The 16,662-nt window shown below is 33.0% G+C and overlaps 2 protein-coding genes across 2 annotated transcripts; both read right to left on the reverse strand.

Annotated features, from left to right (window-relative positions):
• Positions 1–3,048: 3,048 nt before the first annotated feature.
• On the reverse strand, positions 3,049–4,212 carry LOC124355525 (probable serine/threonine-protein kinase clkA). The gene has a single exon (XM_046806689.1). The coding sequence runs from the start codon at positions 4,210–4,212 to the stop codon at positions 3,049–3,051; it is 1,164 nt and encodes a 387-aa protein (XP_046662645.1).
• A 70-nt stretch (positions 4,213–4,282) lies between these two features.
• LOC124355527 (FK506-binding protein 3-like) lies at positions 4,283–11,255 on the reverse strand. The gene is made up of 3 exons (XM_046806690.1): positions 11,193–11,255; positions 7,622–7,693; positions 4,283–5,352 (listed from the first exon to the last, which is right to left on the reverse strand). Exon 3 carries the CDS (start codon positions 5,009–5,011, stop codon positions 4,283–4,285), a length of 729 nt encoding a protein of 242 aa, XP_046662646.1. The 5' UTR covers positions 5,012–5,352; positions 7,622–7,693; positions 11,193–11,255.
• Positions 11,256–16,662: the final 5,407 nt, after the last annotated feature.

A 16,662-nucleotide genomic window follows, 5' to 3' on the forward strand; every position in this document is an offset into this window, starting at 1 on the left:
GCAATGAGGAGTAAAAGTCAGACATTACATTTGTCTTTGCCGCCTTCATTACGATACTTATCAAAACCACTGTTGTAAAGGTTAAATGTAAAAATGTAAACAAATGTTTGAGCCTCTTTGACCATCGTCAGCTGAAATTGTCAACGCCAGTCAGTTTAATTTACATTATGTCCTTTTTTTCCAAATTCTGATATATTCCGGCATACTTTTACGATCTTACTTTTCACATAAAACTTCCTCGGGTTTCAAAGAATATAAAAAAATAGCCAAATTCGTTGTCGAGATTAGCACTTAGCAGCACATGTAGTAATTAATTGTTTTATAAGACTAGCAGTTACCCGCGGCTTCATATGTATTTTAAAAGTGTAAATCATAGTCTTCTAAGTAACACTGTCTATATCCAGAATATTTTGAAAACTGTACAAATTAAAAACTGTTTTGAACCCTAACTACTACAGAACTATACATAGGTAGCCTATATAAATATTCTTTCTCTGGAGAAAATGCAAAAAACCAATTTGGTGACAGAAATACGGTTAGTTTCTTTAATGCTTTTTAAAACACAAAACCTGAAATAAAAATCATACTCCACTTCGCTTAACCTTTGACCTCTGACCTTGAATACTGAAAATGGTTTTTTTGATGGATATATGATACATGAAATTACTAATTCTATTTAAAAAATATCATAGGACCCTGTCTTATTACATTATAAGCTTACAATGATTTACTAAGAAAGCTATGATCTTCAACTTTCAATTCCTACAAATTGGTCTAAAATAGTAAAGTGTTAATGAAATCTTGGAAGCTATTCAATCAAATATACGTAATTTTGCACAGAAATTTCGGGCGAAGCGATGTATATGTGCTACTTTCCAAACAATCGGTTGAAATATGTTTTGCTTCATAGAAATGTTTTTTTCCTTTGAACTGTGAAAGAATGGCTGGTTGAGGTATATTAGTGTTTATTCCTCTGTAATTCCTTTAGAGACTGTAAAAATGCTTATTGACAACACCAAGCAGGCCAACCCGTTTTGAGTATTTCATTTTCCAACATTTACAGCTATGTTTGAGAAGGTGTGTTTTGTAACAGTATTTAAATAGTATTTCCAATGCTTAAGATATATTAAATTCATTATTGGCTAAATGTTGAGGATCATTTATATATTGCGTTTATCTTTTCTACTGGCCTTAAACTACAGATAAAGCACTGTACACTTAATATGTTCTACATTTTAAATGTAAATATTTTATCTGCCTCTTTTACAAGCAGCTAAAAGTGTCAACAGCTGTTTAGTGTCTGTTAAATTAACATAAATTAATATTCTTATTATTTTTTTCCGAATTACAAATTATTCCTGGAAACATTTCCATTGATTGCCGTCACATAAAGCATAATAGGACTTTGTCGAATATTGGAAAAAATAATTAGTATTGCAGCAACCTCGTTTCTTTTGCAGTTCTTTATATCGACATAGCTGTGAGGTTTCATGTACTTTGCTCTTAAGGCAAGCAAAACTCGCAAGCGGTGAGATCCGTAGATCGAGCAGGCCATGCTACATTGCCCAAAAGTTAAATGCTGGTACCGTAATGAGTTCATTTCTGTTCCCAACTATTGCAATCGTGGAACTAAGAGGTTCTAATCATTTTAATGTACCTTTTTTTATTTACAGTAACTCATTCACCGTATGATTTTCAAAAACACAAGGCCCAATAACACCGAAATGTGCAACACCACACCATATTCATTTTTTCAATATGCAGAAGTCATTGATGGATTTTCCTAGGATTATCTCTTGACCAATAATTACAATTTTGCATTTAGATTACCACTTAGCTCAAAATGAGTTTCATCTCACATTACTAAATGCTGCAACATGTATCCATGATTAATGCTGTGCAATAGGCTTTTAGGAAAAATAACACATAAGGCAGGGTTTTTGTGTGTAAACTGCTAACTGTTAGGGATGAAAATTCAAATCACGATGTAAAATAAGATGTAAATTTGCTTTTAAACTTGATCGAATTGGGATTTGCAGAACAGATACGCGCGCATTTTCGACATTGTCTGGAATACGTACAGATATAGGTCTACCTGGTGGTTTCACTTAATGAAGAAGCACAATTTCTGAACATTTTCACCACCTTTTAATAGTATTCATACAAGGAATAGCTCCGTGATAAAGAACATGGAACTTGTTACGAAATAACCGTTGTGTAACAGTTACTGATTCAATATCGTTTTAAGAAAAGCTGCAATTCGTACAAAAAAAGCACGATGTAGAACTGACCACTGCTCCGTGATTACCGAAATGGTAACAACTGTGTTTTTAACTGTTGCTACGATCAAGGCTCTAAATGTAATAAAAGCTGAAAAACAGCTGTAGCAAAGTGTCATTTTTTATTGAACCCCCATTATTTGTAATATTTCAAAAATTGTTTTCTGAAGAAGAGTAATGGAATATTAATGAGTTTAAACATGTCTGATTTATTTAGCTTTTATAAGAGAATTATAGATTTATTGATGATAACTAGAATATTTTTTAACAAAAAAAAATGTTACGTCCTACTAAATCTATACGAAAGTGTATGCATGTGGTACTTCTGTAGATAGCTAAATTGTCACATTATTGTTGTGTAACGTGTTCTCTGTAATAATTTTTTACTTTTTTATTAAAACTAGTATAAAATAAAACGTCCTATTATTTACTACTTTACATTTAGGAAATTTTATTTCAGTATGAATTCTCTAAGTACTACTCATGATCAATAGTCAAATTCGGATAGAATACATATATTCATAATTCATTTACTGCTGAACATAAAACGGATTTACTCTAATGTATTGCGATAAAGAGATGACTCACAGTCACGGCTATAAAAGTATTATTAGTATCGCTGTATGCTAAATAACGTGACACATTTATGCCCCTTTGCTTATATGAGTACGTATGTCCATGTCATTAGGCATTATAATAATTTTTATTCGTTACATTTTCAGGAAATTAAACAAATATACTTACATGCACATTTTATTTTCGTATTTGATTATACAGATAAATCACACAACTCCTCCTCAACTTCTGATGCATTATTTAAACTATTATTATTGTTCTTATCCCAATTTGGTTGTACAGTACTTCCGTTTTTTACATTATCATCGCTGTATTCCCTGCCGATTTCCTTAGGGTTATTTTCATAATCACGATAATCATAGTCATCGAAGTTGATGTTTTGTTTGCTACTTTCACCATCATTTTCATTTCTTTCTTCATCATAAAACGTATCATAATAACTATCATAATAGTAATTCTGTCCTTCACCGTTTTCCGCAATCGAGTTGTACGCATCATATGTATTATTCTTATTGTATTCTTCATAATTCTCGTCGTCATGTAAATTATTATTTTTAAGATTTTCCCTATTAACTTTGTCTCTAGGATCATCGTATTGATAATCATAGTTATTTTCATATTTCTTATTCAAGCCCTCATTGTATTCATCGTATGATTCATATACTGTGTCCCCAGTTATAATACCTGTTTCATCATCTTTCTCACTAATTTCTTTTCCAGATCCCTTCTCATGATAATCGTAGCTGTCGTCATGGTTATTCCAGTATTCTTCATATGAATCATGTGCGGTGTCATATATATCATCACGTGAGCCATCAGTTTTAGTATCTTTCTCATTGTACTCTTTATCATAGTCATCTTTTTCACTCACTTCTTTTCCAGATCCCTTCTCATGATAATCGTAACTGTCATCATAATTATTCCAGTATTCTTCATACGAATCATTTGCGGTGTCATATATATCATCAGGTGAGCCATCAATTTCAGTATCTTTCTCATTGTACTCTTTGTCATACTCATCTTTCTCACTCATGTTTTTTCCAGATCCCTTCTCATGATAATCGTAACTGTCGTCATAATTATTCCAGTATTCTTCATACGAATCATTTGCGGTGTCATATATATCATCAGGTGAGCCATCAATTTCAGTATCTTTCTCATTGTACTCTTTGTCATAGTCATCTTTCTCACTCATGTTTTTTCCAGATCCCTTCTCATGATAATCGTAACTGTCGTCATAATTATTCCAGTATTCTTCATACGAATCATTTGCGGTGTCATATATATCATCAGGTGAGCCATCAATTTCAGTATCTTTCTCATTGTACTCTTTGTCATAGTCATCTTTCTCACTCATGTTTTTTCCAGATCCCTTCTCATGATAATCGTAACTGTCGTCATAATTATTCCAGTATTCTTCATACGAATCATTTGCGGTGTTCATATATATCATCAGGTGAGCCATCAATTTCAGTATCTTTCTCATTGTACTCTTTGTCATAGTCATCTTTCTCACTCATGTTTTTTCCAGATCCCTTCTCATGAATATCGTAACTGTCGTCATAATTATTCCAGTATTCTTCATACGAATCATGTGCGGTGTCATATATATCATCAGGTGAGCCATCAATTTCAGTATCTTTCTCATTGTACTCTTTGTCATAGTCATCTTTCTCACTCATGTTTTTTCCAGATCCCTTCTCATGATAATCGTAACTGTCGTCATAATTATTCCAGTATTCTTCATACGAATCATTTGCGTGTTCATATATATCATCAGGTGAGCCATCAATTTCAGTATCTTTCTCATTGTACTCTTTGTCATAGTCATCTTTCTCACTCATGTTTTTTCCAGATCCCTTCTCATGAATATCGTAACTGTCGTCATAATTATTCCAGTATTCTTCATACGAATCATGTGCGGTGTCATATATATCATCAGGTGAGCCATCAATTTCAGTATCTTTCTCATTGTACTCTTTGTCATACTCATCTTTCTCACTCATGTTTTTTCCAGATCCCTTCTCATGATAATCGTAACTGTCGTCATAATTATTCCAGTATTCTTCATACGAATCATTTGCGGTGTTCATATATATCATCAGGTGAGCCATCAATTTCAGTATCTTTCTCATTGTACTCTTTGTCATACTCATCTTTCTCACTCATGTTTTTTCCAGATCCCTTCTCATGATAATCGTAACTGTCGTCATAATTATTCCAGTATTCTTCATACGAATCATGTGCGGTGTCATATATGTCATCATATGAGCCATCAATTTCAGTATCCTTCTCATTGTACTCTTTTTCATAGTTGTTTGTACCATATATACTTTTATTTTCAAAATCTTTCTTACCCACATCATCGTATTCTCCCATCGTTATATTACTTACTTTACTGTCAAAGTTGGAGTAAATTTTTATTATGAACGCCAAATTCATGTTCTCCATCACGTGAGTACTCGACAATGCTCGATTTGTTCCCAGATCCTACGTCCTGAAAAGTTCCACAAAGTTTTAGAAATCAGTAATAATTAATTATAAATTATGCAATCATTTATAATGAGATGATTTTTCCATATATCCGTTTAAGATAAAGAGAATTATTATTGAAATATAGAAAATAACAAAGATTTCATATGCTGTATTAATACGTATATATATTATATATTGCATAAACCATTTTCGATTCGTAGCAAACTGCTTAAATTTTCTTCATGAATTGCACATCGATAATATTTAAACGGAGGATAGGTCAGTTAATGAGTAGCCAAAATTACTTTTGAGTAAAATTACTAATAGTATAGGTAACTATTATGGATGAATATTTCACGCTCTAAAGCTAAGGTATATTAGAATGTGTGAAAACACTTTTTACTGTAACAAATTCATAATACGTATTATTAAAACAGAAGGTCCAAAACCACTATATAAATCTGGAAAGAATCAGATCCAATGAAAAATTCAAATTCAAAGAGAAATTACTGTTTCGTTACCAACATATCTGGTCTGTTTGTGACGTATGAGTGTCTTTTAGACACAGGGGTACATTTTAGAATAAACACGCATGCTTAGACTTTCTACAATTTAAAACTTTAAGGTATATAAAAAGAAAGTATGTTTTACTCTGTGCGCAAGCTTGTTTTTTTATGAACAGTAGATTTTACACTGTATAGAATTTATAATATTTTCTTAATGCAGAAATTATTATGTAAAAATAAGATTTTTCAGCAAAATAAAATGAACCGGATACCTCTTAACATGTTAGTGCACTCTCAAAATTATAAAGGCCAACGGATGCACTAAAAATATATGCTTTATGCAGAACGGTAAATAATATTGTATATTGTTTTTAATTTTAGTCATCCTTCTAAACGCGACAAAATTCCTCTTACAAAACTGAGAACAAAATAGTTTCAAATGCTTACGTTTTCACAGCATATTGTTTGTGGTTGCTTAGCTACCTAAGAGATAAATCATACACATGAACGAGGTGTACTGAAGTGTGGGGATTAGATAAGTTAGTTCTGATGTCTGCCGCTAGAGCTGCACTACAACTACTGCCAAGTGCGCTTTCAAGAAAAACAACCGCCCTCCAATGTACAGTCATGCCGAGTGACAGCGCTAGCGTCGCGATCCCCCTCCATTCCTCTTATCGACAGCAGCGCTCCGCTTGGACAGTGGATGACTGCTGCGACTCTAGAGAGCCGATACAACCTTGAGGTAGTCGTCACTTGCTAACCATCATCTGGGCGAGTAAGATACATGATTGTCACTTCACGGCTTTTTTCTATAAAGTGCTTATATTTGAAGGCAATTCACAATTGTGCGTAATTTTTCTTTTTCTATAATAGACAAAACTCTGTTGTTAGTTGCAGTAACTTAAATTTGTTCCATGCTTTACAAATAAAATTGTATGGTATTAATACACATATGTAACGTTTTTTGTTTAGTTTTATACAGATTGATTCATGAAGATATGCAGAAACTGTGAGAGCTCTACATGTAAAAATAATGAATAAAGTCTCTATAAAAAATTGGTCCAAAATTTGACACTTTTCTCAAACACTACTAAACTTACAGTTCTGGGAACGGTTTTATTCAATATATCAAGTGAAAACCCCTTAAAAAGATTTATTTCGCCTCTTAATGTACCTTACAAGAATATCAGGAAGACCTCTTTTTAAATGGTGATCGGGAATCAGAGTCCGGGCAAAAGGTTTCACTAGCCGTAACTCGCTACCGAAGCATTTCCGGACCAAAGTTTCTATAAACATTATCATTACTTTTACATTTAGAATGAGCTTCCACAGTTGCTTCATATCTTCCTAAATCAACCTGTATAGTGGTAAAGGTATAAAGCTTCAAGTTTTAATTTATCTATTATATATCTATTTATATATTAGTATGTATACAAATATAATTCTACATTTTTAAAAGGCAAGTAATTATTAGTGTAATAAGTTTGTAATACTTCTTTGCTTCAATTGTATAATAAGTTTTAAATCCTGTTTTTAATTATTCAGTTATATCCATGTGTCCTATACATAGTACGATTAAATAATCATTTTTAACAATTATACAATAAAGCTGTCCCATCGGCAAATGATAGCAGTTCTTTGTTTAAGTCACGTTAGTAATATTGTGAACGTATATTAAAAACAAAGTAGGGCGTAGACACTGTCCTTGAGAAACTCCATAGTTGTTTAACTTGACATTATGTTTAAAATTAATTGTTTAGAATTTTTTGCACACTTAAAGCTTACCTTCGAAATACCTATTGAAGCAGCCAAAGCGTGGGAGATAAAAAGTAACAGAATTAACAACGGCTTTTTCATCTGAAATAAATGAACAAATATATAGTAATTTTAAATAAACGTCTTTTTATATTTAAATTTCCATTGCATTTTAGATTGGTTGGAATAACAACTTATGCTGAAATATTTGGAGAATCGTCACTAAACTATTTACATATCTGTCACTATAAATGAAGAGTGATGAACGTGAACTCATTGGAGCAAATAGACGGGCTTACAATTATTATGTTAAAAATAGCTGTTTACACATTTATATACAAAATATTTTAGATTTTTGATCAGACTTTTAAATTTCTGTTTTATATATACACTGCTCAATACTCGAAGTGGAACACTAGTAAACTCGACAAAATATTTTATTTATTTGGTATCTATTAAACCTTTTATTAGCTTGGTAGTTAAATTCTTGTAGCAAAACACCTTGTCAATGGAAGCACAAGAACAGTTAGGAAAATGTTTACCTTTGGACCCTTTCTTATCACTGGATGCAGGTAATTGCACTCTAAACCAGTTGGTGCTGCTTCTTATCTAAGATAATGACAACATTAGACGTTGGCATGATTAGTTTCCTTCTGTACAGCCCAACATTTTGTTTGCTCAGGAACATCTATCAGCCAGTATTGACCCGTGTTTTGTTTAAAATGATACGTTTGGACTACGAATCTCTGAATCAAGCCATGGGGATGCTAAACATTGATGAATCTATGCGTTCAGTTGCAGATCGGTTCAATGTAAGTGTTCGTGTGATACATCGGGCCAGGCAAAGGTTTCTGGAAACTGGTAGTGTTTCATACAGGCTTGGTGGAGGGGGTGGCCGTCGAACTACAGCAGCCCAAGATTGATTTTTAGGAATCCAGGCTCGAAGAAGGCGAACAATTACAGCCAGAATCCTTCAAGCTGAACTTAGACAAGCAACGCACACATTGGTTTCAACACAAACCATACGTAGGGGACTTCATGAGCAAAATTTGAGGTCCAGGGTTCCCAAGAAATTTCCAAAGCTAACATGAAATCATAAGCAAAGGCGGCTGGAATGGGCTTATGACCATGTCAACTGGACTCGTGAAGAGTGGAACAAATGTCTGTTCGCCAATGAAACCCGGATACGTTTGCACAGTTTCAGATGGATGTGATAGAGTGTGGAGACGGCCAATTGAGCGTTATGACGAGGCTAATGTAGCCGGTATAGTAGCTTATGGAGGTGGGTCAATTTCTGTGTGGGGCGGAATTTCTTCTATTCGACCTATTCCGCTCGTGGTTTTTGGTAACAATGCCATGACAGGCCAGATGTACCAGAATATGGTTCTTGAGCCTGTAGTGTTGCCTTTAGCTCAAGAAGTTGGCGATACTTTTACCTACGTTGATGACAATGCTCGTCTTCATCGCTCCAGAGCAGTCAACAATTGATTTAATGATCATACAATAACGCGGATGATATGGCCTGCACAATCACCATACTTGAATCCAGTAGAAAACATTTGGGATCGTCTTAAGAGAATAATGGAGCTCCTGATAACTTTGAAGAGCTTCAGCAGGTCGTCATCGAGGAATGGGAAAGCATTCCTCAGGAAGCAGTGCAAGACCTTATAAACAGCATGCCAAGAAGGTGCCAAGAAGTAATAAGGAAAAGAGGAGGTCCTACTCACTACTGAAGATGACAAAGACGTAAAAACAGAGGTTTCTTTGAATTTTTATTAGATTTTTAAGAACGCTTAACCTTTTTTATAATAGTGAAATTTATTTTGTTTTACATTTTCTATCAATAAACTTGTTTCATTTTGTTTAAATTTGTAAAGATATTATTTTTTCCATTTGATCTACAATATGATATATTCTAGAAGCAAAATAACCATCATTACGTGAGCAGAAAATGAAAGGGAATCATGGAATCGCAAGAATTGCTTGTGTTCCACTTCGATATATATACTCAAAGAAACGTTCACGAAGTTTTCTTTGGGTAGATAAGTTCTATAAATACTTATTTATTTTTAAAATGTGCCATCAAATTTAGAATACATTCATGAAATGCATTTAAAACAAAGTTTTTCTACTTGAGTTATGGCGCTTAGGTTAATGATCAAACAATATACTATATGTGTTCTACATGAAATAGAAGTGAGTCATGTCTGCGTAGTTGTGTCTCTAATAATACTTAACGCAGTTATAGTATAAGTAGTATTAACAGAAGTATTAGACTTATGAATGTGATACATATGCGTAGTATGTTGAAATAAACAGTTTTACATACTTCAACTATGTAAATAATGTATTTGTATTAGTTGACTGAAAATTAGTTATTCAGAAATAACATCTTGTAGGAAAAATGTATGGAGAATACATTATGTGTATATATATATTATATATATATATATATATATATATATATATAAAGTGGGTATTAGAGAGCGTTAGGAGACATATGTACGTAACAAATCAAGCGAGTAATTAGCTTTATGATTATAATTTGTTAGTCATATAAAAATAAGAATAGCACTTAGTGTTAACATTGTATGAACACTTAGGGTATATTAATTCTCGTATATATTTACATTAAATGAACTTAGTGTTAAGAATAACACCTTAATGGCTGTACATGTACAAGAACATCTATCTGCTTCGTCTAAGGTTTTCCCCTTGAATTTCAACGAATAATTTGAAATTTTTATTCTATACAAACACCACACCTATTAAGAAGGTCATAAAAAGTGATATGATAGACCGGATGGCATCTAACAAATTTTGATGTTTCTTCACTTAAAATTAATAACTCAGTCAGTACAAATCACATAACAGTCAGTTAGTCTTAATAAACTTTTTTAATATATTGACTAAAAATAAAGAAAAGCACAAGAAAAACTAACAAAATTAAAGAGAGATGGTTGAGTATGATGTAGAACAACATTGGAAAAGTGCAATATCTTATAGAGAATAATTAAAATACAATAGTTCATGAGTTTAATTAATATTTTATAATTTCATAAAATTCTATTACGTGATATCAACTTGGACAATACACAGCAATAAAAATATAAATAAAGTAATAAAATATCAGTTAAACGTGAAAAAATAAGCAATAAAATAATTTAACGCATATTTTCAAGCCAGTGTTTGTAACTGCTAATACAATTTGTAGGTTACTAAACACTTTTCAAAAGTAACACAGTAAATTATGCGTGAATTCGTAAAAAAACTGTTAATTTGTAGCACATTAAGCAGTGCTTATTGATGCATTTGGTGCTAATAAACTACTAGAAACCAAAATTCAACATAAAACAATAAGGTATTTTAATATCATGAGTAGATACACAGTACTTAAAAGATAAACCCGGCAATAGTATAGTATCTATAATATAGCTTATAGATACTATAAGCTAAATTAACCTTAAATGCCGTTTAAAATTTAAGGTAATTCTGGGAAGAATCCAAATTTACTCGTAAGCTTCTAGATAGATGTACAAAAAATTTCGAATATGAATATTAAGATATAACGCTATTCTAAAAGACGTTGTTCTATTCTTACCTTAAAAATCTCAATGTTTGAGATCCGTTGACAAAGTACGATCGTGGACCGTTTCTCTCTGCGCACTGATCGAGTATTGCGAACGTCACTTATAATCACACTATTGTATTATTGCACTGGGCGTAAAGTGTTATCTTATGATATTTTATGACCGTAGAGAAAAGTCACAAGACCTATTGTTTTTGCAGTCGTTGATCTGATAATAATAATTAACAATAAATCACATTTGAAGTCCAATAATTAATAACGTGTGTATAAAATTATTAATTTTTACTTTAAAGTTTTGTAAGTTTTAAGTGAATTTCAATATAACTGTTGCACTATGAGGCTAATGAGGTGTAACAGTAATCTTGTAATCAATTTTGGTAATAGTAACGGCCATGGATATTAAATTGATTGATCGAAGGAGCAGAACCCCAGCGTCAGTGAATATTCTATGGTCGTTATAAGGTTCCAAGAATGTTTATAAATATATGTATGATAAGTTTATGGAACAAGTAAAAAGTCTGATTTTGTAGTCCGGGCTCAAACCATTTCTTCACAACACCGGGTGGTCTAGGAAAATAGGTTTAACCATGTTCGGAATTCATATTGGATGAAAAGTTTTATTCCCTTGGATAGCTTTTCAGTGCCAGGTTCTACATCTGAAGTCCCGTAATTAATTTTTGTAGTACCAAATACAAGGTGTTGAAGTGGAATTTTCATAGGCGTTATGTATGTAATATGTTTTATTCAAAGTTAGTTATAGGGGTTTTGGAGACTAAACGTCACCTTCCCACGACCACACCGGTTTTCATGCAAATATACTGAACGTCTATGGAACGTCCCATAGAATTTGAATTCAAATAGTGCACATTTTTTATGAATAAAAGTTCACCCAAAACTTTTGATCGGGTCGTAATGGAGCAGTAGAATGAAGATCCAGAACTAAAAGATTTTAGCGTAATACACAACAATACACCTTCAGTGGAATATACTTTTATCCAGGAAAGGTAATGCATACCTTTGGGTGAAAGAGGAAGAGGTATCTATGTATATAAGATTTGTATTACCGTTTGAATGTATGTGTTACGAAACCTTGAATTAAACGTAATGAATCAGGAACAAATGGTACCAGTGGAAGAAAGATTCCATTCCAGCAACTTCTAGTAGCTATAAGCTTGTAGAGGCAACAGTTTGTAGAGGATTCACTAAATGCTTGTAGAGGATTCACTAAATGCTTGTAGAGGATTCAATAAATGCTTGTAGAGGATTCACTAAATGCTTGTAGAGGATTCAAGCATCTAGATCCCATGAGCCTCCGTAGACGCTTTCAAAAGCTAGATAACGAGAGCTAGAGATGAATAGACTTACTGGAGTCGAACATATTTTCGTTACAAGAAATTTGAAAACTCAAAGCACCTCATGAGGGGTTGTTCTCTCTCCGAGAGCTTCCGTACGGTAAAACGTCTGAATATTTGAAAACGCTGGAGACGGGTAACTGCTAAAATATAAAAGATTTCAGAAAAGGAAGTTCCAAGAGTTCTTAGATACTGGAAGCTGAGAGCTAAAAGACCTCTAGAGGGGCAACTAACCTTATAGAGTTTTGATTCTATATTCTTGAAACCCATAAAAAGGTCTGTATCATCCTAGGCTGTATACCTGTCGAAGACCGAGTGCTTCTTAGGTTTAGTTTCATGATCATCTCAGAATACATGTGCAGGCTAGATTGTATCCGGAGCAGAATTTAATTGAAAACGAATGACATTCTGAACTTCAAAACGTCATGTCTAAGTAACTGCGACGAAAATCAACATTAATCATAAGGCCTTTTAGCCTAAATATAAACATCTTATTTAAAAAAAAAGTGTAACTGTTGAGTAGTGATTGCTTTACATTCTAAAAGTGTAAAATATTCATAAATAGGCTAAAACCATTGGCAATTGATCTTACACCCTTAAAACGAGTCATAAGCACAATAACGTACAATCCAATGACGCCATTAGTAGTACCGATCGTAAGCTATGAAGTGTTAAAGTAAATCAAGAGAACGATTTACATACACCTAAAAATATTGTAATCTTCCTTTTAAAGTAGGAAGGCTACAAGACTGGGTAAAGCCTGTTACACGTCTGTAATACAATCACGTTGATAAACACCATTTTACTGACGTAATATATTTTTTCCCTACATGTTTTTAAGATTTATTATCACGCAAAACTGAATTAAGATATTTGAGATAATCACTAATTATGAGTCACTGATGTTTTATTTTTGCGCTTTCTTAAGTATTACTTTGATGTTGTCCGTTAAACTTACAATTTATACTTCTGTAGAACTAGTTTATCTCCTGTATAAGTGACCACTGCGATGTATGACGATTGTTTATAGTACATACATATCGTTGTATAACATCATAGATATTAGTAACTGCCGCGTAGTGTGCGTATTAGGTCAGAGTACGCCACACCACGTATCGCGTAACAAGCTTTGGTAAGGTTGTACGCAAAATTCTAAATCTATACAGCCCAGTTCATTCTTTAGATTCTCAGAACATATAAACAGACATACAACCATCAAGAGAGAAGGTAAATACAACTTGCTCCTGGAAGGTAAATGAGACATACCTTTACTCTACAGAGTGATCGGCATTAATGAGACTCAGCCTAATTTCACGGTTAGACATGCACCATCATAAAACTCATTGTTGTCTATGTAGAAATTAAATTGCATAAATTTCATAAACAGATATATCTTTCTCGATATATCTTGCCACGTGATGCAATCACAGGTTTTACTTAAGTAAGTTAGAATCTATACCTGTGTTCAATAAAAAATTCCTGTAAGCTATCGAGGGTACTACAACGTAAGAGGACACCGAAGTCAAATATTGCCACCGACTTTTAACATTGACTCCAGTCTATTTTATTTTCTTTTTACTCTACGAATGAAAGAGTCACTTTTTAAAATCTCATATGATTGTGCACAGTATACAAATCTATTTATTCAGCTATTTTCTTGTTTCTATCATGGGAACCCATAAGACTAATAATGAAAAAACTATTGCAAACGCTCAGCCAAATCCTATTGATTGACATGCATTATCACGAAACTAAGAGTTCCTCGTATAAAAATTAAGTTTCATGCACAGTTTCAAGTCTATAGGTCAGTTCTTTTTCGAGATATTACGCGGACTGTCAGACAGACAGACAGACAGACAGACAGACAGAAATCACATTTTTCCAGCCCCACGAGTGATAGGCTTCTCTAAAACTCAGCCAATTTTAATGAGGAAAGCTCATAGCCTATTGTAACATCGTATTGGAAAGAAGATTTAACCAGTTAATACTCGCTGATGCGATTATAACAATCCCTGTGAATAGCTCTCAAAGGCTTTGACTCATAATTTCTGTTGAAATACTAAACATTTATAAACGCAGTTTATAATTGTGTCCTTAAATATGACGACAGCAAAACGCTAGCCTGTAATGTCAATAGCGCAGAGTATAGTCAAGGTAAGAAAATTTTACATGAGGATAAATTAAATTACAAATAATTAACATTTGTCTTCGTGAAAAATGCCTTATATTTAATCAAAATTTTCAAGTTATTATATTTATACAAAATATGCATATAGGTGCAAAGGATCTCTATTATATTACTCATATAACATATACAGAAAACTGTGTTCGATTGAACAAAAGCAACACCGGAACAGGCTTTGATTAACTTAGACAATAGAGTATTGTTTACCGGCGTTAATATGCCTAAACGGAGGCTGTATTTGCTTAACGAGCTCTGAAGGGAACGAATGTTTCTATGCAAGTTGATAATGACAGCTGTCTAGTCAGAGAATTGAAAACATATGCTTCGTTCTCTATAATGATTAAATATGAACAATGATTTCAATGACTCTTATAGTATTGAATGTAGAAAGGCTTGTTGCTACAAACAACAGTAACGTAGCTATTGTGGGGAGGATTTTTTCAGTGTGAATGTTAAGTTCAGCTCCATTTCACCTTCCTCTTAGTGCAGAGTGTGGAATCTTAGGCTGTCACAGACTTGACTCTTGGAATCTAGAGCCCTGTTTGTCTGAAGAGTTCCAAATAAAGGCGATGACGAAAAAATTCACAATTAACTCTTTACTCCGTTCGATATCAGAGACTAAGGGAAAGGTGAACTGGAGCTAAATTCAACATTCACAAACTGGCAATGTATACGAGTTGGGTAACGAGTGTTGTCGGAATGTACAAGAACATCTGATCTTGCAAAGTTTTCATAAATGTAATGTATAAGGGGTTAGACTAAAATGTTTCTTGTGTAATGCATTAAATAGAATTTGCAGTCTCGTTACATAAATAACCAATCAAAATGATTTATTTTGTAATTTAATTACATACAGAACAGAACTTAGTACATTATATAGCACTGACTTAATATTATTTTATTAAATTGTGTGTAGCATGTAGTGGCACTGGTGTGGCATGGAGTGTTCAAACTATACTTAGTGAATACATTGAGACATTAGCCTGGTGTTGGACAGTGGACAGATGGGACCTTATTCAGACATTCACACTCATTGTGACATTACACTTCATACGTGTAGACATCCACAGTGTGACTTTCGGATATCCCAGAGGCTCTTTGTGAAGGGATCAGTACAGTCCAATACATAAGACAACTCATAGTTTTTTTTATAAATTAGCGTGTTTTCTCATAAGGCAATCAATAAGTTATTAATATCCATAAGTGATATTCAATTATAATCCATTTTTAAAACAGTTCTATCATGCAGTCTTTCATGTAAACAATTTAAGAAACAAACTCAGTAAACCCATATGAAAATTGAAACATGTGACATATTAACTCATGTAGCCTAATTATCCCAAAACATACATCATTTTATAAGATGGTACGATGGTGACTTGGTATGTGCACGTTTATTACTTAAACACTGATATGATGCTCAATTAATTGCATGCAAAATATGTCAAGGATATTATATGTAAATTTAAATTTGGCATGAAACTTGATTTCTATAAAAACGAGTTGTATATTGCGTCTTTTTTGTTTCAACTTCTTTTTTGCGATTGTCTGCCTATATGTTCTCATATAATCTCGAGAATGAAATAAGCTATAGATATGAAATTTGACATGCAACGTCATAGAAGCCTGTTAAATTGATTGTGACACGTGCTGCAGTGTTATTCTACCTTCTCCATATGCGTACTGAAATATTTGAATTGGATAATTAATTATATAATTTATTTATTATATAAATTTATCCACGTGGCAATTTATTGACACAAAGATCAATCTTGCAATAGATTCTATCATACAGTCTGTGGTATACACAGTATTTCACATGCATTTACGAATATTATGTAATGCAATTATTTCTGATCTAACACCTCTTTTTTGTTATATTATTAGAGTAACACATAATCGTAGCAGCCACAAATCACACATCACATCTGTTGTTTAGTTCTGG

The sequence above is a fragment of the Homalodisca vitripennis genome, chromosome 2 (genome assembly GCF_021130785.1).
Source record: "Homalodisca vitripennis isolate AUS2020 chromosome 2, UT_GWSS_2.1, whole genome shotgun sequence".
NCBI lineage: Eukaryota > Metazoa > Arthropoda > Insecta > Hemiptera > Cicadellidae > Homalodisca > Homalodisca vitripennis.

Coding starts and splice junctions, on each gene's coding strand:
- LOC124355525 (XM_046806689.1), bottom strand. CDS start 4,212: ATGAGTGAGAAAGATGACTATGACAAAGAGTACAATGAGAAAGATACT.
- LOC124355527 (XM_046806690.1), bottom strand. CDS start 5,011: ATGAGTATGACAAAGAGTACAATGAGAAAGATACTGAAATTGATGGCT.